This window comes from Pan paniscus, chromosome 12 (assembly GCF_029289425.2).
Source record: "Pan paniscus chromosome 12, NHGRI_mPanPan1-v2.0_pri, whole genome shotgun sequence".
Lineage (NCBI taxonomy): Eukaryota > Metazoa > Chordata > Mammalia > Primates > Hominidae > Pan > Pan paniscus.
This window is the reverse complement of record NC_073261.2, coordinates 20,730,588-20,754,931: the sequence shown is the minus strand read 5'-3', so window position 1 is coordinate 20,754,931 and position 24,344 is coordinate 20,730,588. Positions and strand designations below refer to the sequence as shown.

At 41.1% G+C, this 24,344-nt stretch overlaps 1 protein-coding gene across 8 annotated transcripts in view; it reads right to left on the bottom strand.

Annotated features, from left to right (window-relative positions):
• Nucleotides 1-24,344, bottom strand: part of LIMS1 (LIM zinc finger domain containing 1) — a 155,209-nt gene that overhangs the window by 62,843 nt on the left and 68,022 nt on the right. The window contains exon 1 of one of the 8 annotated variants that reach the window (XM_057301252.2): nucleotides 2,659-2,872. The exons of 5 other annotated variants lie outside the window; for them this stretch is intronic. In XM_057301252.2, coding sequence (XP_057157235.1) covers nucleotides 2,659-2,765 — 107 coding nt within the window. In that variant the 5' untranslated portion in view covers nucleotides 2,766-2,872. Of the gene's footprint in view, nucleotides 1-2,658; nucleotides 2,873-24,344 lie in introns of those variants that run through there. 2 more of the 8 variants (XM_034952382.3, XM_034952381.3) reach the window with 2 other exon arrangements.

Below are 24,344 nucleotides of genomic sequence, written 5' to 3'. Positions count from 1 at the left end.
TCTAACTGTAACCACAAACACAGTGGGTAATGCTCCACTGTACAAAGTATGTGAATAAAGTCAGTTTCAAGTCACATTTAATACTTTAAAACAAAAGTCTAGGAAGCCCAGTGTTTGTCATGCCACCTTTTACCTGCTTCGGTTTTGAACAATTTCAAGTTTGACGCCAGAACTATTTTCATGTGTATTACAGTGCTCTTTAAACACATGCATCTCGTGTTTCAGAGCACAGCCTTTTATTTAAACTTTAAGAGGAAAAAATGTTTTCTGGCAGTGGCCATGGCCAATTTTAGTCTCTGAAAGTTTTTCTGTTAAGTCCCCAAACATAAGAAATGAACACGTGAGTAAGAAGGACTGAGAGCTGGAATGGGTCTTATGCAATATTTGAGACAGTATGAAAGATGTTTGATAGCACATATATTCAAAATCAAATAATTGTTCATGGAGAGAAAATCTGTGGTCATATTCAATATGCCCAAACCTAGGTGGGTGTTCCTGTGGCGAGGCCTGTGTCTTATTCCTTACTGTATCTTTACTTTGCAAATAGTAGGCACTCAATAAAAATTAAACAATGAATTAACTGTATGGCACTATTCGCAAGATAACAATGCCACCTGCCTCACTGAATTGGTGGTTTGAGTTCTGTGAGAGAGTAAATAATGTTCAATAATAGTAGTTATTTTTATCCTTATTTTTTTTAAAAAAGAATAAACCAAGACTTAAAAAAATTATATAACTTGTCCAACTGAGTGGTACTGAAACTCTGGTGTACCTAACTTCAAAGTCCTTACTCTCTTTGATTCCTATTAGCTCAGAAACCTCATTTAATCCTGAAAATAGGCTTAGTATAACTAGGGTAAAAAAAAAATATACCTAAGCTGATTAAAAAAAAAAATCCAGGCATAAACAGACAATGGTTTACCTTTCTTGGCTAACCTATACTTCTGAATAAGGAAAATGATCATTTTCTCTACATTAGGAGACAAAAGTGGCAGAAATACAAGTCCCTTCTATGACCAGATAACTACATCACCAGAATGGGTGACAAAATATTTCTCTTTAAACAACTAGAACAGGCAATACTTAAGAATTATTCTTCCTCTTTTAATTAAATTCTAAGCAAAAAAAAAAAAAAAAAAAAAAAAAATCTAGTTGTTTGAAAGAGCATTATAACTATGTAAATAACTACTTCCTTGGCATATACGTTATTTTACTCATGAGTACTTTGGCTATTGTCTGAAAATAAAGAAAAGGTTGGTTTAGAATTTTTTTTATATAACTTAATTTTTTTAAAAAAGGAAATTCCTCCAAACCCCGAAATCTGAAATTAAAACTGTTTTTGGTAACTTCACTCTTGGATCCATTGTAGACTGGAGTCTACCAATAAATGTTGGTTTCAGAGGTCACTTCCAATTGTCTATCTGGTTAGCAATATAGAGCTCAATATTTTCACTAACCTCACATGCAAACTTCTTAACAATTTAAACTCTGAGACTTTTAAATTGTTTAATCCAGTCAATTCAAAGTTAATACATTAAATGTAGCTAAGAGACACCTGACATAGTAGGCGATAAGTTCTAATAATGTTAGTGTCAATAATAGTCCTTTAATGCTACCCTCTTTAAAAATTGGTGAGTCAACAATTTTAAAATAAATGTTTCTTTAGCAAATTACAGTTACTGTAGTATAGCTGTCTGTGACAAATACAAATTTAATAGAGAAGTTGAAGCTTGTCAATTTGTCCTTGTTACATTTAAATAGAGAATTTAAAATAAACTCTGGAAGTTAGTTTGTAGGAAAAAGAACAATAGTACACAAAGTATAGATAACCTTCCCGCCATCTAATCAGAATATTCAAACACTTAAATCAAGACCTCCAAATTAAAGTACTAACCAGTAAATGTAATTTAAAAAAAGGAAGTCTCTCTTTACTGCAGCCTTCTGTCATCAGTAAAACAGGAACATCCCAGGAACAGGGAAAATCTAAACCCTTCAGTTAACGCAGTATTTTAACACATAGGCTTAACGCTGTAGAGGCTTTCAGAACCTCAAATCTAAGAAATTTTCAGTAGTTGCAACAAAAAAATAAAATTGTGTTGTTTTAGGGAAATTCACTTTGAAAGCCAAGAACTCTAACCTTTTTAGTTAAAAAGTTTCCAGATTTTTGATGTCCTTCCTTCCTAGGCTACATTCAATAGTTCCACTGCATTCCTTTGTTACACCATTTCAGTAACAATCTCCATGGCACCCCTCCCCCAACCCCAAACCACCACAAACTACCCACCTTCATCAAAACACAGACAAAAACATGTTCCAATCAGCCAAAGAAAACTCTCTTTAAACTAAGTGGAAAAATCAGTTGTTTTCAATTTAAAATATTTCTGGTGATTATATAATTTTTAAAGACATAACAACACTGTAGGTTTGGAGAAGGGGTAAAACAACTTAAAGGATTTGTGAAGAAATAGGCAAAAGTATTCTGGTTTTGCACAGTTCCAATCAGTACAATCTTGATATTGTGTTCAGTTTTTAATTACAGACTAAGAGGTTACTTTTCAATGAGTACTTCCCAACACTGCATCCACTTAGGCATGAATCCCCACTGCACTTACTAGATTAGATGTCTTGACCTTTAGCCAACCATGACTTTGCACTCACCTTAGCTCTTCCTCTGGTAACCCATTTACTCTCAAACTATCGGGGCGATCTCGTCTTCTCCTGTAGAGACCTGAATGTGAAAGCTCTTTAAGCTGTAATGCAGTCATACTTCTCTCCACACATCAATTGCTGACACTTTAAAGCATTTATGCTCAGCAGTGTGGCTGCCAGGGGAAAGCAGCGTCCCTTGCCGAGGGACCTCAGCACACCTGACTCAGCCTTAGAAACCTCCAGGCAGGCCAAGCTGCTGAAGCACAGCTTCCTGTTTCTCACTGGTACACACCCTCCTCAGCAAGGCAAAACTTGCCTTATCTCTGGGCCTCGCACCTTGGGGAGGGGGGAGTCGGTGACCAAGAAGGCAGGTTACTTACTTGTTTATTAATAAGCAAAATTTAATTGTTATGAATAATCACACCAATTCCTTTAAAAACCTTGCCAGGACCACTCTGAACTAAAATTGGGCTAAAAAGCTCCAGTAAGGTAGTCGCTAAAGAAGGGTCCTGCTGTTTTATTTGCCAGGAAATCCATCAACACTTCACAGGCAGTTGTCAGTTTAAAGAACCGCCTGGTTATAGTGAGCTCCTTAGGGACATTTTCCTTAAAAAGGAGAGGAGGGGCAGAATTCTAAAGGGAAGCAGTCCAATTCCTCCCCCTTACCACTCCACTCTAAATCCTCTTCAGAAGGGAAGGAAGTGTCTTTGGTCCACCCACCCCTCATTAAATATTACTGAAGAATTCATAACTGAAAGGGAGATGGTTTCTTCCTTCATTCATTGTAATTACTGGCTGTGAATAATACCCTCTCGTAGGACAGGCCACCCCGGCTGACACAATGCTGTTGGCTTTAAGGTGGAATGGGTCCTATATACCCTGTATTTATCTGTACATTTGGCCTCGGAAAGTGACAATGTTAGGAAGGTTTTGGGTGTGGGGATGTGGACAACAGAGGACAGGTTTGGGGAAAGTCCTTCGTCATCCAGCTCAAAGTGATGCTACCCAACAGCAGGCACAGCACGGCCCTCCAATCCACTTCAGTCCCACTGGGAACACAGGACGACACCACAAACACAGGCTACCTCCCAGCAAGCTCTTAGCCAGTAGTTTGACTAAATGGTTCTAGGAATTTTTCTCTGGGCAATTTATACCAGCCTCTTTTCCTTTTAGAACCTTCTCGACAAGAACACAGAGAAATGGGTCTGATAATATTTTTACACTAAGAGTTAGAGAGTTATTCCCATCTCTGAGAGAATCTGCTCTATATATACAAAAATTAAGGCAACCCATAGGAAAGGGAAGTCTACATCTTATTCCTTCACTTAGGACACAGATGCTAGTTCCCCTGAGGGCTACCATTTGTTACGCTAGGTCCACGGCCCCAGGAAAAACAAATGACTTTTCATAATTGCCATTCAAACACAGCATATGTTTTTAAAGATGCAGGGAAAAAATTTACCATTTTTGTCACTACACTAGATTTAATGAGTGATGAAACACGTTTTAAAAAATCAGTTGACAGTTACATCTGTCTCCGGAAGGGTACACAAAAACCGGTAATACTGGCTGCTTCTGAGGGACCTGGGGAGACAGGAGCAGAAGGAAGCATTTCCACTACACACCACTCTACACCTTCTGAACTTTGAATATATTGCCACTCAAAAACAAATAGAATTTAGAAGATTTAAATACCAAACAATTTAGTTTACAGTAATAGAAACATTTCAATTTAGAACTCCTGAAGTATCCAATTCTGTCTTTTTGTTTTGTTTTGTTTTGTCTTTTGAGACAGAGTCTCCCTCTGTCACCCAGGCTAGAGTGCAGTGGCATAATCTCGGCTCACTGTAACCTCCGCCTCCCGGGTTCAAGCGATTCTCGTGCCTCAGCCTCCCCAGTAGCTGGGATTACAGGTTTGCGCCACCACGCCCAGCTAATTTTTGAATTTTTAGTAGAGATGGGGTTTTGCCATGTTGGCCAGGCTGGTCTCGAACTCCAAGCCTCAAGTGATCCAACTGCCTCGGCCTCCCAAATTGCTGGGATTACAGGCGTGTGCCACCGTGCCCAGCCTTCGTTTTTAAAAATCAAGACAAGTTAAAAAAAAAAAAAAGAACAGAAACAACCACTAATCTTCCTTGTTTTCCCCCACCATCAACACAGAATAGACGCCTAATGAATAAAACACAAATCAATTGTATATTCATTGTAAATACAGAAATCCCAACATTAAATATGACCTGTCTCCATAGGAAATGTAAATAATTGCTTATTTTTAAAAGAGTTTTTAAAAATTAATGCAGCTTGCTGACAAGGGAAAAGAACTTGGTGACTACTAAAGGTTAACCAGACAGGAAACACCTAACTGTGTAGGATGAATCCTGCATTTGATGAGACTAGTGTTAAAAGGATGTGCAGGGGGTTAGACGGGGCGGGGGAGAGCAGTAACAGGGACAGTTACCAAGCCATAAAACAAATGAGCTGAAACAATTCTTGCCCTCTGACTTTTAAAAAGGCTGTACTGACAAACAGGAACTTCAGCAAATCAATGCTTATGTTCTGATGAAACTGCCACAGCTGAGTAAAATTAAATTCTGGGCCTTTGGGGAAGGCCTTTTTAACCAGGATCTTTTTTTTTTTTTTTTTTTGAGACGGAGTCTTGCTCTGTCGCCAGGCTGGAGTGCAGTGGCACGATCTCAGCTCACTGCAACCTCTGCCTCCCTGCAACCTCCACCTCCCGAGTTCAAGCGATTCCCCTGCCTCAGCCTCCCAAGTAGCTGGGATTATAGGCACGCGCAACCACGCCTGGCTAATTTTTTGTATTTTAGTAGAGATGGGGTTTCACCATGTTGGCCAAGATGGTCTTGATCTCCTGACCTTGTGAACTGCCCGCCTCAGCCTCCCAACGGGCTGGGATTACAGGCGTGAGCCACCGTGCCCCGCCTAACCAGGATCTTTTCACTGAAGAGAGAGAGAGAGAGAGAGGACTGCTTTCCCTCCCCAGCACCCTTCAGACAGCAGCACATCAGCACAGGGAAGGGGGTCAGATGGGCAAACACCCAGGACACACAGCAGGGCCGTGACAAAGACAGGCAGGAGTCCCCATCTATTTTTCCTTTCAAATGTACTTTCCCATGGAAATGGAATTATTAATTATGCCTGAATTCTCAGATCAGGCCCTATTTAAAAGGGTTTCAAATTTCAAATAACTGTCTTAGCATGATTTTGACAGTACAGAGGGAGGCCTGTATAAATGCATTTTCTGCGGGTTTCCAAATAGAGATATTTTTCATTTTAGCACTCTAAAAAAATCTTTGAAGGTCAGTCCAGACTCTCATTCAATGCAGAATTCCCCACCGTCATTTTCCCCATGGCCTCATCCCTATACAATATCTATGACCTGGGAGTTTGTCTCTTCATGGACACTTGCAGTGATGGGGAACTTACTACCTCATAAAACTCCTGGGGCTTTCCCCCACATGCCCAGTGGTTCTCAAGGAACAACAGTTCACAAAAACTGGGAATAAGACATTTGCCTTAACAATTGGTCTGGCCCTACTTACAACTTTCTGTCCTTTTTTCCAAACTGTTGGGTTCTCCTTGAATCTGTACTTTGACTCCAGCAGATCTCACACCCCCATCCCAGCTGAGAGGACTGGACTCCAGGAGTTTCCCAGACAGACTGTGCTTCCTCTCACTTTCTAGCCTTTGCACATATGGCTTGGTAAGACTGGAAGAAGGATCACTGGCAGGACTAGCTCCTGATCATCCCACTACGACTCACTACAAGGATCATCTCTTCCGAGAAACCTTTCTAAACCCCATATCCCACTTACCGCTGCATCTATAGGGCCAGGGACATGGAAGACAGTCATGTTTGTTAAACAAGCTTTATGTTTTAGTTGTTCAACCAATTAATTTTGAGAGCCTAATCATTTTACAATGTCATGTTTGAGAAGAAATCTCCAGAGTTTTGAAGCTTTTTCATTTCTGCATGTAACACTCAATGTTACCTAAATGAGATTTTAAAAGACACACTTGTTCTACAGTTTTGGAAAAATTTACTTTCTTGGTGAGACTAAAACTCTGAAGCTTTCATATTTGTGGAGTTGAACAGTACCTTCCACAAGTATAAACATTTTCCATTTGTGATAAGAATAAAAAATTAGCCTGGATTTTTGCCTAAACTTGTCGTAGTCCAGCTTTTAGCATCCTGTTGCAATTAACCCCTTCAGATATAAGAGGGTGAAGAAACCCAATTAAACATCAAGCTGTAAATATGATCATTAATGTTACTGAATCATCAATTATTTCTCCTATACAGAGTTAAGAAAGCTTCAAGCTGGTTTCCGTGGCCAACTGGGGCTCACTGCCAGTACACTAGGTACTAATGGCTCGTAAACTGGTTGAGCAGCTGTACATTTCCAGGCCATTAATTTCCCTGTGTGACATAAAAGAAGAATGTTATGTTTTGCAGCTAACTTTGCACTTGATGGAAATGAATCATTTTTAGTTTATGTTTTATCTCATAAATAATCATTTACAGGGAAAATCAAATTTTATCTAATAAAGCAAGAATATCCCTCCATACTATGTCCAACACACATTCATCTGGCAAACATTTATTTGCCAGCCAAGCTGTCTTCCTAAGTGAGGCCTCTCAAGAGTGCTCTAGGCTATAAATTTGAAGGAAGAACAGGGCTATATATCTGCTGCAGAAAAGGGTTCAACGATGTACCATTGCGAGTAGGCTCAAGGTCAAGCTAACTGGAGCAGAGAGTATGAGAAGGCAGAAGCAACTGTCCACAAAAACTGTTCACTGTGTGGAAAAAAAAAATCATGAAAATATGGTCCCACTCACAAGCAGATAATATTGCAACTGTCTACAAGCCCCTCTGAACTTTCTCCTTAATCAGGCTTCCTGGACCTCTGACACATCTGAGTGGACAGGCTGAGCTGTCATTAAAGCTCATGTGAGGCCAGTGTGGTGGCTCACGCCTGGGATCCCAGCAATGTGGGAGGCCGAGGTGAACAGACAGCTTGAGCCCAGGAGTTTGAGACCAGCCTGGGCAACACAGTGAGACCTTATCTTTGCAAGTAATACAAAATTAGCTGGGCGTGGTGGCGAGTGCCTGTAGTCCCAACTACGAGGGAGACTGAGATGGGGGGATCATGATCACTTGAGCCTGGAAGGTCGAGGCTGCAGTGAGCTATGGTCACACCACTGCACTCCAGCCTGGGTGACAGAGTAAGACCCCTATATCCAAAAAAAAAAAAAAAAAAAAAAAAAAAAAGCCCATGCAAACTTGCCTGTGTCATTCTCATACAGCAGCCTCTTCCACAACCAGCAACATGGGGCCATCGACAGTCTTCAATTTAGACCATTAACAAATGTTCTCAAAAGCCACTGATACAATATGCAAATTTTCCAGGTATATTTCCAAATAATTTAGAATGAAATTCTAAGTAACCTATCCAATCCCACGTTTTCAAGGGGCCAAGGGAGAGTACAAGGTAGGTTAGTGGAAGGATACAAGAGGTGACCAGTAGACATTTAGCTGACAGTTCCACGTTTGGAAACTCCCTTGCTGTGACTACCTTATAAGTACACAGGAAGTCATTTAACTATCACAGTCCTCCATTGTTCCACTTGGATCAGAAGTGGCTGAATTAGGTGACCTCCATGGTCTTCTCTGCAGGCTAACATTACCTGGTTTTCAGACAGGACCTGTGCAACATGACTCCCTGACTAAGCACACTTTTCTCCTTCTTCATATAGTCAGAAATCTCATTCCTGAATAAAGCAGGTACACATGGGCAGGCTCTGCACATTCAGCAATTTCCCAAAGGCATCAGTGTGCCAGGCCTTTGGGGTGTGGAGGAGAACCCTGAACAGCCTCTGGGCTCCCCAGATCCTTCTCCATGAACACCTTTTCTTTGGTCACAAAGCTGCTTGAGGATAAGAGCTCTAGAGTAGATAAGGACCACAAAAAGGCATGCTGATCACCCTGGCCCCACCATACCCCCCACCCCACCCAAAGAGAACAGAGGGTCCTCCTCAAGAGAGCGCTGACCTTTCAGGGAAGGAACACAGACAGAAGCTTGCAGCAGGACTGCACTTTTCCTCCCTGAGGGCAAAATAGAGGGTATCTCACTCAATGTAGTAAACTTGCTTCTGGAAAACTACATATAAAGCTAAAACTTTAGCACATAGAATAATTTTTCTTTCCCTAAATGAACTTATTTTTAAAAGGAATTCTAGTACAAATGAGAGCTTTCCACAAATCCAGATTTTCCCATAATTTGACTTAAAACTAGATACATATATATGTATTGAAATCACTTTTTAGATATTGTTTCTATCTGTTCTGCCTGACCACCAACTATACATACAACTATACGCTATAGATTCTAGCGTATCTATATCTGCTCAGCATATTTCTAAACTAAACCGTCATTACAAAAAAATCCAATAGGTTAAATACTTCTGTGTGAGAGGAGAAATGTAACAGTTACTTGCAAGCTAACAGTTCCGATATTCTGAAGACCAGAAAGAACAAAAACGGTTCTTCTCCCTGCCCTGGAATTCAAGGGGTGTGTCTTAAAAAATAAACCACAATTCCTGCCCCACCCCAATATAGGTTCATGACTATAGCCAATATTGTCAACACATCAACTTTCACTTCAAAATTGTTTTTACCAGGTTATCAAAATACTCCCCAGGTTTTGTGTGAAGTCTAATCTTAAAGGCAACAACACACATAACAAGCTGTGTGGCCACGTTTCTGATATCTGTATTATCCCTTTATTTATTATTTTTCCTAACTCCGATATAAAAGTTCAATTCAATGACACAAATCTAATTTAGAAATTTAAGGGTATCTAGCCCTAAAGACAAAAGTTTTTCAAAAACTTTTATTTCCTATGTAGTGTTACTATGCCAGAGTGACTGATGGCAACTGAAAATGATAATGTAAACATGTATTTGGCATAAAAATGTGTGTTCATGATCTACCACTGAATGAAAAAAAGACCATAGGATACAAGCTAAGAGATTCTATTTCACATGAAAAGACCACATATGTACATACATTGTATGTGTCCACACCCTCCCCAGCATCTGGAAGAGTGTCTACCAGGACATCTCTGGTTGGCAGAGACTGGAAGCCTAGGCAGGGTCTGGGTGGTGAGAGAGCAAGTTCAGGGCAGTTCACATGGAGGAGACGCCTGAGCATGGTGAGGACCTGTCAAGGGGATGAGACTGGCAGAGGCATGGGCCTTCCAAACCGGGAACACAGGTTTAAAGTGGATGAGAAAAAAGCAAAAGTCACATGCGGAGAGTCTGTGACATGGGTGCCTGGTGTGCCCCCAACCCAGCTGTGCACCTCACACACCTTTAGTGAGCATCTAACCTAGGCTGGGGTCTGCTCTTAGCAGCAGAGACTCAGTGGCCTCGTGGAGCCTGCAGTCGAGTAGGGGACAGTGGTATCAACCACATAATCACAATTTAAAACATGTCAAGTAGTAGAAAGTAGGGTGCAGAGTGGATGCCGACAGCAGGGAGGGGAGCAGGACAGCAGGGGCAAGCTTCCTGAGACAGAAACACTGGATCTGATCCAAGAAACCAGGCTCAAAAGCAAGAGGGCCTGACCCTGTGGCTGAGGGGAGGGCTGGGAGGTGAAATGAGACAAGAGACATGGGTGGTGGCATGTTTCGAAGGACCTGGTGTTCTTCACCCTGAGAGCGAAGGGCCGCCCGTGTCTTAAGCAGGGTACTGACAAGATCCCACCTGTTTGCTGAGGACCCCTCTCTCTGAGGCAGCAAAGGCCCCAGGGTAAGGACCAGCAGAGCTGTGCAGAGCCACATGGCAGTCCATGGAACAGACAGCAGCTTGAGCTAGCCAGGGTGGTGACAGAGAGAACAGCAAGGAGAGTGGACACAGAGATGTGTAGGAAGGGAGGGCAGAAGGGCAGACTGGACACAGAGGGCCAGGGAGGGAGGCAGGAAGCACCCACACTGCTAACGTTTCTCCCCACATTCTTTTGTGGACATAGCAACAAACAGACCTGGTGAACTACAGCATGAGCCAGATGTACTTCATGTTGCCTTAATCTTGTCCACAGAAACGTAAGCATTTTAAACCTACTTTGACTCTAATAATAAAGACTTTTACGAGTTCACAAAAGAAAAAAGCTAGGACATAAAAATGTTTGCTTGTATTGTAAAGCTCAGTCTCTCAACTATTTATGTAATATAATTATTACTAACAACTGACGTTGGAGTACCTACCCAGCACATTATGTGTTATTAACCTCCATCTCAACCCTATGAGGCATGTATTGTGATTATACCCATTTACAGATGGGGAAACTGAGTCTTAAAGCAGTTAAACGACTTGACCAAACAATACAACAAATAAGAGTGTGTGGATCCAACCCAAGTTGATTTGACTCAAACATTCCTGTTTCAGTCATTAAACTGCACTGTCCCAGGGCCTAAAACATTCTGCCCCACAGACCATCACAAGGTCAAGTCTGAACTAGCACTGCCTCTCAACACTGACAACCTAACCCCGGAAGCTTCTGGGAAACTGGGTGCATGACAGGCGCAGGAGCCGCAGCGCAAGCCCCGGAGTGTAAACACTGACTAGAAACCACCCAGACACCTCAGCCAGCCCACACCTTCTCTCCCTCCAAATGACCCAGACCTAGTCCACGTGAATATTGTGAATGGTCGGTTTGAGGGTTCTGAAAGGAGCCTCGTGAGGTGCTCAGGTGCAGTCCCCACTCATATGAGTATTCCTTTTCAGCTGGTTTTCTCCTGCAGGTTTGGAGGCAAAAGCTAGTGAAAGAAGTGACCTTCTATGTAACTGAATTCCTAGATTCCTTAGGAGTCTTTGGGTCCAAATTACCCAAAAGACTTTATTTCCTTTTAGAGTACATGGAATTATTCAATGTTTCCAACAGTTCTGGGAAAAAAAAAAAGGCAGATTCTAACAGGTTTTCTTCATCATAGCAACTACGCTGAAACCAAGGGTACTGTGGAACAGCAACACGCACTGGAAGCAATACAAACAGCAAACTTCAGGAGGGCGTGGGTGTATGAAGAGGCAATGATGATGTGTGACCACACCGATTTCGGTTCCTCTGAGAACACTTCATACCACAAACACACTTTAGAGCTCAAGCCGGTCAAGCAGCCACTTGCTCCTACTGCTTCATGCAAAGGAAGTCTGGTAAAGAAGGTGATTCTAATTCTAAAACACAAATCAAACCAGTCACTCTGTGAGACTAATAAAAGAAAGGCCTGAAGTTTTAATCCTCCAATCCTGATCTCAAGAACCCCTGCCAAGAGAAAAAACTCACTCTTAGGGCATATATATATGTACATATGTGTGTGTGTGTGTATATATGTGTGTGTGTGTATATATATGTGTGTATATATATTATATATGTATATATATTTTATATATGTATATATATTTTTATATGTGTGTATATTTTATATATGTGTGTATATATTTTATATATATGTGTGTATATATATATATTTTAGATCATGGTTCACAGCAACTTCTGCCTCCCTGGCTCAAGCAATCCTCCCACCTCAGCCTCCTAGTAGCTGAGACTACAGGCTCACGCCACCACGCCCAGCTAATTTCTGTATTTTTGTAGAGACAGGGTTTTGCCACGTTGCCCAGGCTGGTCTCGAACTCCTGAGCTCAAGCGATCCCCACGCCCCGGCCTCCCACAGAGCTGGGATTACAGGCGTGAGCTACTGCACCCAGCCTAGAGCCAATATTTTTGATTGATCAAAACACACTAGGGAACTATGTTCTACTGAACAAAAATTCCCAAAATAGAAGTGAAATACCTCAAAATGTAATGAGACCACTATATAGAACCAAAGCAAGTGCACTATTTCTAAGGAAAGTGAAAAAAAACATTGATAGGTTATTTTTTAAATCAGAGCCTTGGGGAAGAAATAAAGGCTCTGATTATTCCTTCCCCGGGGCTCAATATAATTTAGGAAATAGCACCTTGGTCAAGAGCTAGATGTATTGAGTGCTTCTTATGCACCCAGAACTGTGATAAGCACTTTGCATACACTTACCAAATTTAGTTTTTACAATAATCCAATGAAACAGTACTATTATTATTCCCATTTCAAAGGTGATGAGACAGACATAGAAAGTGTAACTTACTATACAGTTATTAAGTAATTGAGTGAAAAACTGAAACCTGGCCTCAGCCTGGTTTTAAACCATAACGGTGTACTGCCTGCTAGTCAGAAAATGGTTATTTTTCTCAGCAGTAGATGAGAACTTATAATCAGAAATCATTTAAAAATTCAACCATGGCTAAACACAATGTGGTATCCTCGACTGATTGATGGCATAGAAAAAAGACATGATGAAGATAATGGAAGGTGCTGACAAGAGGGGAAGCTAGGTGAGGACTATGTGAGGATTATCTGAGCTCCTGACCTCTGCAACTTTTCTATAAATCTAAAATTATTCCAAAATAAGGTTTATTTTAAAAATTCAAAACTTTAATTCTACATGACAACAGAGCTGGTATCTCTGTCAATGACTGGAGGAAAAACAGAGAAGGGGTTTTCCTGCAGATTAAGAGAGACTTAACAGACTTATCAATCAAATGTATTATTAAACTATGGCCTTTGTTTAGATCTTGGTTTAAATAAAACAAATGTAAAATGCTACTCTTGGGACAAGTGAGGACATTTGATTATGGGTGGGGTACTGGATGGTGATAAAGAATTATCACTCGTTTGTTAGATATGGTAATAGCATGTCCATCTTCTCAGAGACCAGCTTATAAAAGAAAATGTCCATCTCCTCAGGGACCAGCCCTGAGGTATTTTGGGATGAAATGACCTGATGTCTGGGATTTGCTTTTAAATAATTAAGAAAGAAAAGAAAACAAAAAAGAATATGTGAAGCAAATATGGCAAGAAGTGTGGGTGATGAGTATAAGAGGATTGTTTCTTCTATTTTTATATTAGAATGAAAATTTTCAGGCTAGGTGCAGTGGCTCACACCTGTAATTCCAGCACTTTGGGAGGCCAAGGCAGAAGAACTGCTTGAGGCCAGGAGTTGAGACCACCCTGACCAACATAGTGAGACCCCATCTCTATTTTTAGAAAATAAAAAAGAATAGTTTTATAATAATACACACACACACACACACACACACACACGCACGCACATATATTTTTTGTAACAGAGTCTCACTTTGTCGCCCAGTCTGGAGTGCAGTGGCACGATCTGGGCTCACTGCAAGCTCCACCTCCCAGGTTCACGCCATTCTCCTGCCTCAGCCTCCCAAGTAGCTGGGACTACAGGCGCCTGCCACCACACCTGGCAAATTTTTTTGTATTTTTAGTAGAGACAGGGTTTCACCATGTTAGCCAGGATAGTCTTCACCTCCTGACCTCGTGATCCGCCCACCTCGGCCTCCCAAAGTGCTGGGATTACAGGCATTAGCCACCGCGCCTGGCCAATAAAATATTTTTAAGTTAAAAAAAAACTTCAACCGTGGGGATGAAAACAAGCATAACTTCCTTAAAGCCAGAAGGTCATACACTGCTGTATATGTGTGCAGTGTGATGCACCGACAGCACAGCAGAAGGCATCAGGTCAGGACTCCTGGGTTTTCTGGGTGCTTCCTCTAATGAGAGATCTGAAGTATCATATCTGAGGATGTTAAATAGATTGCCCAAGATCATATGAAATACATTAAGGGATATGTTACATTGTGAAAGAATGGCACCAGGAAAAGGGAGGAGAGAATATTCTAGATGGAGAGGAGAATGCAAAGGCACGGGAAGGTGGAGAAGTGAGCCAGGGAACAGTGGGCGCCTCACTCTGGAAACAGTAGGAGCAATGACTGCGGGGAGCCGGGCAGTTTAGAGTCAGCTTTTGAAGAGTGAGAGCCAGGCTGATGGGTTTATGTGACAGGTGATAAGCCACACGAGGTTAGAATTCCCGGTGGGGAGGGGTGCAATCCTGGAGACAACCAGTTGTGGAAGCAGCTCCAGGCAGCAACACCTGCCATGGGGGAGGGAAGAGAAGACTCCAGAGGAGAAGCCTTTATGCTTTGCCAGGTAAACAGGTTGCTAAGAAAAAAATCAAACAAGATTAGCACACACACCAACACAGGAAATTATTTTGCATGTATTTAGCCAGATCATGCCCCAAATGAGAACACTTCAAACCCTCAGTACTCTCGAATCACCGATCCCACCCACTTTTTCTATTACTCTTGGGAGATAACCCCACCTATGTTAGAGAAAACAGAAGTCTTCAGAAAGACGCCACCTCAGCTGTCTCCAAGCTATTGTCCCTACTTCTTTCAGAGTGCCCTCTGTCCAACTGCAAGTTAAAATATAGCACAAAATTAGTCCTGCCCTGAGTCTGCATTACTGTCATCTCGTTCTAGTGGCAGTAATGATGGTAATAACCATGGTGTTAATGCTTCACATACTATTTCATTTGATCCCCCTAACACCCTGTGAAATGAGCGGTATCCCTATTTCTCGGAAGTAGAAACTGGGCTCCCAACTGGTGAGTGACAGAATGGGGACTGGAATGGGCATCAGGGGCCCCATCTATGATCACTCTACTACCCTGCTTCTCTCAAGATCAAGAAAACAGATTTCTAAAATAGTGATGGCTTCAATGAAATGCTGTATAGCTGTAAAAGAAAATTCACTGAAGCACACATCTACACAAATAAATGTTTTAAAAATGTGAGTGGGCCGGGCGCGGTGGCTCACGCCTGTAATTCCAGCACTTTGGGAGGCCGAGGAGGGTAGATCATGAGGTCAAGAGATCGAGACCATCATGGCCAACATGGTGAAACCTCGTCTCTATTAAAAATATAAAAATTAGCTGGGTGTGGTGGTGGGCGCCTATAGTCCCAGCTACTCGGGAGGCTGAGGCAGGAGAATAGCTTGAACCCGGGAGGCGGAGGTTTCAGTGAGCCGAGATCACGCCATTGCACTCCAGCCTGAGTGACAGAGCGAGACACCGTCTCAAAAAAAAAAAAAAAAAAAAAGTGAGTGAAAAAGGCAACTTGCACAGTAACACAAACAGTATATACCAAGTAAAATCTAAATGAAAGAAGGAATCCCATGCAATGTTAATAATACATAAATGTGTAATGAAAGTATAAAGATATGCACAAAAGTGAGCCAAACTCCATTAAGGAAAGGGTTTCTTCGTGGAGGAAAACAGGAGGAGGGAATGTGATTGGAAGAGGAAACTGAACCAAGAGACCTCAACTCTGTAAGGTGTTATTTCTTGAGGTGGGTGGTAGATATTTGGAGGTTCCTTTTATTAATTTCAATATCTTCATTATTTTTAAAAGAAGGAAAGATGAAGATGCAAAGCAAACACTCTGAGTATGTAAGTCCACAAAGTTTCTAAGCACTGCGCCTGCCACCATGTGGCTCCTGAAGATGTTACAGGCACACAATTTTCAGAGGACAAAAGAAAGGGGCATTAACTCTGAGACCAATATCACATGAATGTTACCCACAGTGAAAGCCCAAGGAGCCCCTACTTGATACATAACCAATATTAAAATCATATCCATTTCCAAATAATGCCTAATAAAACAGAAGACATAAAACATTATGCTAGGAGCCCACTCAAAGGAAGACGAGAAAAGTTAAGGGATATAAACTATAAGACTAGTAAAAACAGATGGGAAAGACTGGGTTTCAGGCACAATTAACTTAACAGGTAAATGAGGACCTGTGAATTGACTTTAAGACCCAGAAGTAAATAAGCAAAAAGAATACAGTAAAATGGAACTCCGCCCATGGTATTAATAATTTCACTTGTAAAACTTAGTACTTTTAATAGGCAAATTTATTAGAGAGATCAATACCTCTTTTCTGGTTATATCCAGGTTAGAGAGAAATACCTAAAAATGAAACCATAGTGAATCCTACTAGATGCACAAAAATACACCCTTGTGTAAAAATCACTTCTATATGTGCACACATGTACTATTTATGTGATGAAGATACCAGACAACTGGTGTGCTCAATTATGTTCTATTTGTGTTTCATTTGGAGGGGGAACAGCTCAATATTGTGCAGCACTCACCATGTCATGTATCTTGATTCGATGTGTCCCTCATCAGCTGGCTGTCCAAGCTAAGCTCTCCATGCTCATAGATGGCACCCTCTCACTGTGTCCTCACATGCAGGAAGGGGCAAGCAGGCTCCCTTGGGCCTATTTTATAAGGGCACTAATCTCATTCATGAAAGCTCTGTTCTCGTGACCTAATCATCTCTCCAAAGGCTCCACCTCCTAATACCCTCACTTTGGGGTTAGAAGTTCAACATATGAATTTTGGGGAGACACATTCAGACCACAGCAGCATGGTACATGAGACATACCCTTTACTGCATACTCACCTGTGTGGCCTCATTCCAATCACTTTTCCCCTTCTAACAACTAATTGTGCTATATTTTAATTTCCCAACCACTTCCCTAGACTCAGCACGCTCTTGTGTTTCCAGGATCTACCATTTCTCTATGTGGATGAACCTCCAGCCTCTCTCCTCACATAGGACTCCCACAATATTCCCATTTGGTGGAGGCTTCCAGAACTCCCCAGGGAGGCAGTGGAAGCTGTTTTCTCCTCTGGGATCCTACTGAACTTTAGACAAATCTATTTTGTTGCACTTGCTGTATTGTGTGTTGTTTATACGCTGGTTGCTCTTCCTCACTGAAATGTGAGCTCTTCAAGCCTGGCAACAGTAGGTACCTAAGAAATGCTTCTTGAATGGTTGAATTCAGTTCAGAAGCTTCATACAAACATGATAGTGCTAATAAAATTGTAAAAGTACCTTACAAATTGTGATTTTTTCTTACTAACGTATACACACATGCACATATACTGAAATCCGCCCCCCCTTCCAAAAAAAGTCCTCGGTTCAGTGACAGAGTTTGCTGGTGAATCCAGCTGGCTTCACCTTGGTGAAGAATCCCACCTTGGTGAATTTTTAAAAATGTAAAGTCTGACCTTCAGCTTCTGAAGCTGAGCAATGAATGTTGTCAGCACACCTAAGGTAGATCTGCCACTCAAGCATCCTCATTCACCAACTTTTAGAACTGACGTGCAAAACCACAACTCCAACTTGCAAACTAAAATATCTAGCTTTCATAAGTAATGTGTTCTCTCCTAGACACAGGTCAAATGAAAACCTAAGTTATAATTAGAAGGTTGTCTGGTGTGCCTGAATTCATAAAAACAGTTATACAGTCCGAATACTCAGTGACTACAACAGCCAGATTCACCTCCCCCAAATTGGGGGCAGAGCTGGCAGCAGGAACCTGGTACTTGGGCCCAAGGGCCACGCTGCCTGGCCCCCAGGCCTGGTTGCCAGCTTCACCTCTGTGACTGCCCATACAACTGCTGCTTCCATGCTCACCGGGCCTTTCAGATGGTCATGTCCTTTCTTTACATACACATCCAGAGCCACTCCATCCCCTTTAGGAGACTACAGAGCTCTACTCCTGTGTCAAGTTTGAAGTTTCACTCTCAGAGGATAATCTGACTTCTTTTCTTTCCAAGTTGCTCTTGGGTCCCTCACTGTAGTCTAATATGGCCCACAATACACAGATAAAATGAACTTGGTTATAAGGATGAAGACTACACTGGATGGCATTCTCTAAGTGGGGCATCACTAAGTCCAAACACTGATACATTCTTCTGCTTGTGTTTCTGCTTATGTGAAGCCATGTGCTGGGCATGTAGTAGGTACTGGGCAGACATTTTTGGAATGAATAAAGAGGAAAATGGGGACAGCATAAAATGCTGAAAGGAATAAATTTCAGTAAGTTTCAAAATATGGAAATTTTTAAAAAATTTTATAAAAAATTAGGTATTTTGAGTGAGCTCTTTAGCTTGACACATGTAGGTTTCTAAGATGCAAGCAACAGAAACCACCTTGGGTTAATTTTAAGTAGAAGAGATATTTAATAAATGATATTTGAATGCTCACAGACTCTGCAGGATTAACAAAGAACCGAGCTTATAACAACACCTTGCCCAGCAGGGGAAGTCTGTCCCCAGCCCTACACCTTTGGACACAGTGTACCACATGGACCAATGCTGGGTACTGGGCTGTGCTGCTCACACCGGGTTCTATTGCTGCCCCTAAACAATGGGTGTCATGAGTGCTGTTACAACCGTGCTCTCCAGAAATGATTCCAGGCAATCTCTATTTCTTTGCATCTCTAGCTCTCAGGTCACAGTCCAATACAGGTGTACCTAATGGCCAGAGCCCAAGACACATTCCTGTGCCTCAGCTGCAGCTGCAGGTGAGGCTAGGAAGGCAGTCATCTGGCCCTTCCAGATTCTCAAGAGGGAGCAAGCTTCAGTATCCTGTTCAGACTCACAAGGTGGGGAATCATCAGACAACTGGATTCCAGTGAAAAAGGAACTATGTGGCATTAATCCCTGACCCATCAATCCTTCCTGCAGGCAAATTGCTCTCACCTGGCAGAGATCAAATTTCAGACTACCAAGTGCTCTGTACAGTTGAGACGCTGCCTTACTGTCTGTCCAACAGATCTACTCCTGCTGGTCCCCTGCTTCATCCTTCATCCAACTCAGAGGAGCAGGGGCAGTGGGGGTGGTCTTAGACAACTCTCTAGTGCTCTTCCAGGACAGAAAGAACGGAAGCTAACTAATGCTAGTTACAAGAAACCCACCTTGAGGAAGGGGGATGAGGAGCAAGACTTGTTTTAAGGTAATTAAAATATGTTAATATCCAGTCATTTCTATTAGAACAAAATTTAATTTGAGAGGCTAAGGATAAAAGATCTGAATGCAGTAACCGTCTAAAATTTGAAAATGTTAAGTTTTCAAAAATTGCTACAACTCCTCTATGGCACGAATCATCAAACTTCTGTAAAAGGCCAGATAGTAAATATTTTAGGCCTTGCAGGCTATAAAGTCTTTGTGGTGACTAGTCAACCCTGCCCTCGTGGTTCAAAAGCAGCCACAAACAATAGTAAAGAAGTAAATGTGGCTGTGTCCCAAGAAAACTTAAGTTATGAACACTGAAATTTGAATTTCATATAATTTTCATATCATCCTTTTATTTTTTTCTCAACCATTAAAAAAGGTCAAAATATTCTTAGCTCACATGCTGTAAAAAAAATAGGAGGCCAGAATAAAGCTAGAAATAAATAACAAGAGGAATTTTGGAAACTATATAAATACATGGAAATGAAACAATATGCTCCTGAATGACTAGTGGGCCAGTGAAGAAATTAAGGAAAATGAAAAATTTCTTGAAACACATGATAATGGAAACATAACATACCAAAACCTATGAGATATAGGGAAAGCAGTACTAATAGGGAGGTTTATAGCTCTAAATGTCTACATCAACAACAAAAAACCCTTCAAATAAATAACCTAACAATGCATCTTAAGGAACTAGAAAGGCAAGAGCAAACCAAATCCAAAATTAATAATAGAAGAAAAGAAATAATAAAGTTCAATAAAAAGTTTTTTTGAAAAGTTAAACAAAATTGATAAACCTTTAGTCAGACTGAGAAAAATAGAGGACCTAAATAAATAAAATCAGAGATTAAAAGGAGGCCAGGCATGGTGGCTCACAGTGCTTTGGGAGGCCAAAGCAGGCGGATCATTTGAGGTCAGGAGCTCAAGACCAGCCTGACCAAGAGGTAAAACTCTGTCAAATGTAATCCCAGCTAGTCAGGAGGCTGAGGCAGGAGAATCACTTGAACCCAGGAGGCGGAGGTTGTAGTGAGCCAAGATGACTCCAGCCTAGGTGACAGAGCAAGACTCCGTCTCAAGTGGAAAAAAAAAAAAAAAAAAAAAGGAGATGAAAAGGAGACATTACAACTGATACTGCAGAAATTCAAAGGATCATTAGTGGCTACTATGAGCAACTATATGCCAATAAATCGGAAAATCTAGAAGGAATGGAAAAATTCCTAGATACATACAACCTACCAAGATTGAACCATGAAGAAATCCAAAACCTGAACAGACCAATAACAAGTAACGAGATCAAAGCCATAATAAAAAGTCTCCCAGTAAAGAAAAGGCCAGGACCTGACGGCTTCACTGCTGAATTATACCAGACATTTAAAGAAGAACTAATACTAATCCTACTGAAACTATTCTGAAAAATAGAGGAGAGGAGAATACTTCCAAACTCATTCTACAAGGCCAGTGTTACCCTGATAACAAAACCAGAAAAAGACACATCGAAAAAAAGAAAACCTGGCCAGGCGAGTGGCTCGTGCCTGTAAATCTCAGCATTTTGGGAGGCCAAGGCAAGCAGATCATTTGAAACCAGGTGTTCCAGACCAGCCTGGCTGGGTACCATGATGAAACCCTAAAAATACAAATACGTCCCTGCAAAAAATACAAAAAATTAGCCAGGCATGGTGGCACATGCCTATACTCCCAGCTGCTCAGGAGGATGAGATGGGAGGATTGCTTGAACTCAGTAGGTTGAGGTTTCAGTGAACCATGATTGAACTACTCACTCCAGCCTGGGTGACACAGCAAGACCCTGTCTCAATAACAAAAATAATAATAAAAGAAAACTACAGGTCAATATCTCTGATGAATTTTGATGCAAAGTTCTTCAACAAAATACTACAAAACAGAATTCAACAACACAATCATTCATTATAATCAAGTGGGATTTATCCCTAGGATGCAAGGATGGTTCAACACATGCAAATCAATCAGTGTGATAAATCAATGTGATACATCATATCAACAGAATGAAGGATAAAAACCTTATGATCATTTCAACTGATGCTGAAAAAGCATTTGATAAAATTTGACATCACTTCATGATTTTAAAAAACCCTCAAAAAACTGGGTATAAAAGCATACCTCAACATAATAAAAGCCATGTATGACAGACCTACAGCTAGTATCATACTGCGGGGAAAAACTGAAAGCCTTTGCTCTAAAATCTGGAACACGACAAGGATGCCCACTTTCACCACTGTTATCAACACAATACTGGAAGTGCTAGCTAGGGCGATCAGAGAAGAGAAATAAAGGGCATCCAAATTGGAAAGAAGTCTTCAAATTATCCTTGTTTGCAGATGATACGATTTTATATTTGGAAAAACCTAAGGACTTCACCAAAAAACTATTAAGAGTTGATAAATTCAGTAAAGTTGGAGTACACAAAATCAACATACAAAAGTCAGTACCATTACTATATGCCAATAGTGAATGACCTGAAAAAGGAATTTAAAAAGTACTCCCATTTACAATAGACACAAATAAAATAAAATACCCAGGAATTAATTTAACCAAAGAAGTGAAACATCTCTATAATGAAAACTATAAAACACTGATAAAGAAAATTGAATAGAACACCAAAAAATGGAAACACATTCCATGGGTTGAAAGAATCAATATTGTTAATATGTCCATACTACTCAAAGCAATTTATAGATTCAATAAAATCCTTATCAAAATACCAATGACATTCTTCACAGAAATAGAATAAACAATTCTAGGCTGGGTGCAGTGGCTCACACCTATAATCCCAGCACTCTGGGAGGCCAAGGTGGGTGGATCACCTGAGTTCAGGAGTTCGAGACCAGCCTGGCCAACATGGTGAAACCCTGTCTCTACCAAAAATACAAAAATTAGCCGGGCATGTGTGTGGAGGAAAAATTAAATATTAAATTTGAACTCAGTTGAACATGGACACAAACAATGGTCACTAAGTCCTGAAACAGGTTGAGTGAGCCCCTTGAGGCATTCATCCAGCGCTGTTTCGGAGAAATCTCTATTTCAATCTATTCTTACACGTTAGTTATTAAAAAACAATAGACAATCGCAAAAACAAGTTGTGACCTTTTTGTGTTCCTTAAGCCCAGTCACGAAGGGCAATCTTGACTGGGTCTCATGCCAAACAACTTGTTAAGAAAACAGCTAGAGTCCCAGACTGCACCGAAACTTCATGAGACCTTCCCTCGCTGTGCACGGACAAGTGTCTGACTCTGGAGTCCAGGCTGTTTCTTCCCGGTCTGGTGATGAATCCTCCATAGTTTGGTGAGTGTAAAAAAAAAAAAAAAAATATATATATATATATATCTTTTCCCTTCTCCCCTTTTCATTGCAATTTGTTTATTATATCATTTGTTTATTATATCTGCATTGCCATTTACGTGGGATAAAGCTTGTTTACCCTTAAAGGTATTGTGTGTGTGTTTTTCTTCCCCCCTCAGGCATCTCCCGCACAGAACAGCATGATGGCGGGTGCCTGTAATCCCAGCTACTCAGGAGGCTTGAGGCAGGAGAATCACTTGAACCCTGGAGGCAGAAGTTGCAGTGAGCAGAGACTGCATCAGTGCACTCCAGCCTGGGTGACAGAGTAAGACTCTGTGAAAGAAAAGTGAAGAAAAAAGAGAAGAGAAGAGAAGAAAAGAACGAACAATTCTAAAATTTATGTGGATTCACAAAACAGCTGAATAGCCAAAGCTATCTTAAGCAAAAAGAACAAAACTGGGGGAATCACATTACCGGATTTCCAATTATACTGGAGAGCTATAGTAACCAAAACAGCATGGTATTGGCATAAAAACACACATATAGACCAATGGAACAGAATAGAGAACCCAGAAACAAAATCCACACACCTACAGTGAAGTCATTTTCCACAAAGGTGCCAAGAACGTACACTGAGGAAAAGACAGTCTCTTCAACAAATGGTGCTGGGAAAACTGAATATCCATAATGCAGAAGACTGAAACTAGACCCCTACCTCTCACCATAAACAAAAATCAAATCAAAATGAATTAAAGACTTAAATCTAAGATCTTAAACTATGAAACTAGTATAAGGAAATGTCTGGCAAACTCTCAAAGATATTGGTCTGGGCAAAAATTTATTGAATAATACCCCACAAGCACAGGCAACCAAAGCAAAAATGCACAAATGGGATCACATTAAGTTAAAAAGCTTCTGCAAGGCCAGGCGTGGTGGCTCATGCCTGTAATCCCAACACTTTGGGAGGCCGAGATGGGCAGATCACCTGAGGTAAGGAGTTCAAGACCAGCCTGGCCAAAATGGTGAAACCCCATCTCTACTAAAAATACAAAAAATCAGCCGGGCGTGGTGGCAGGTGCCTGTAGCCCCAGCTACTCGGTAGGCTGGGGCAGGAGAATCGCTTGAGCCCAAAAGGCGGAGGTTGCAGTGAGCAGAGATTGCGTCACAGCACTCCAGCCTTGGCGACAGAGTGAGTGAGACTCCATCTCAAACGACAACAACAACAAAAACAACAAATACAGCTTCTGTACAGCAAAGGAAAACAGTCAACAAAGTGAAAAGACAACCACAGAATGGGAGAAGATATCTGCAAACTAACCATCTGACAAGGGATTAATAACCAGAATATATAAGGGGCTTAAACAACTCTATAGTAAAAAAATCAAATATAATAATCTGATCAGAAAATGGGCAAAATATATAAAAAGATATTTCTCAAAAGAAAACGTACAAATGGCAAACAGGCCTATGAAAAGGTACTCAATACCACTGATCATCAGAGAAATGCAAATCAAAAGTACAATGAGATCTCATCTCGCCCCAGTTAAAATGGCTTACAACCAAAAGACAGGCAATAACAAATACTGG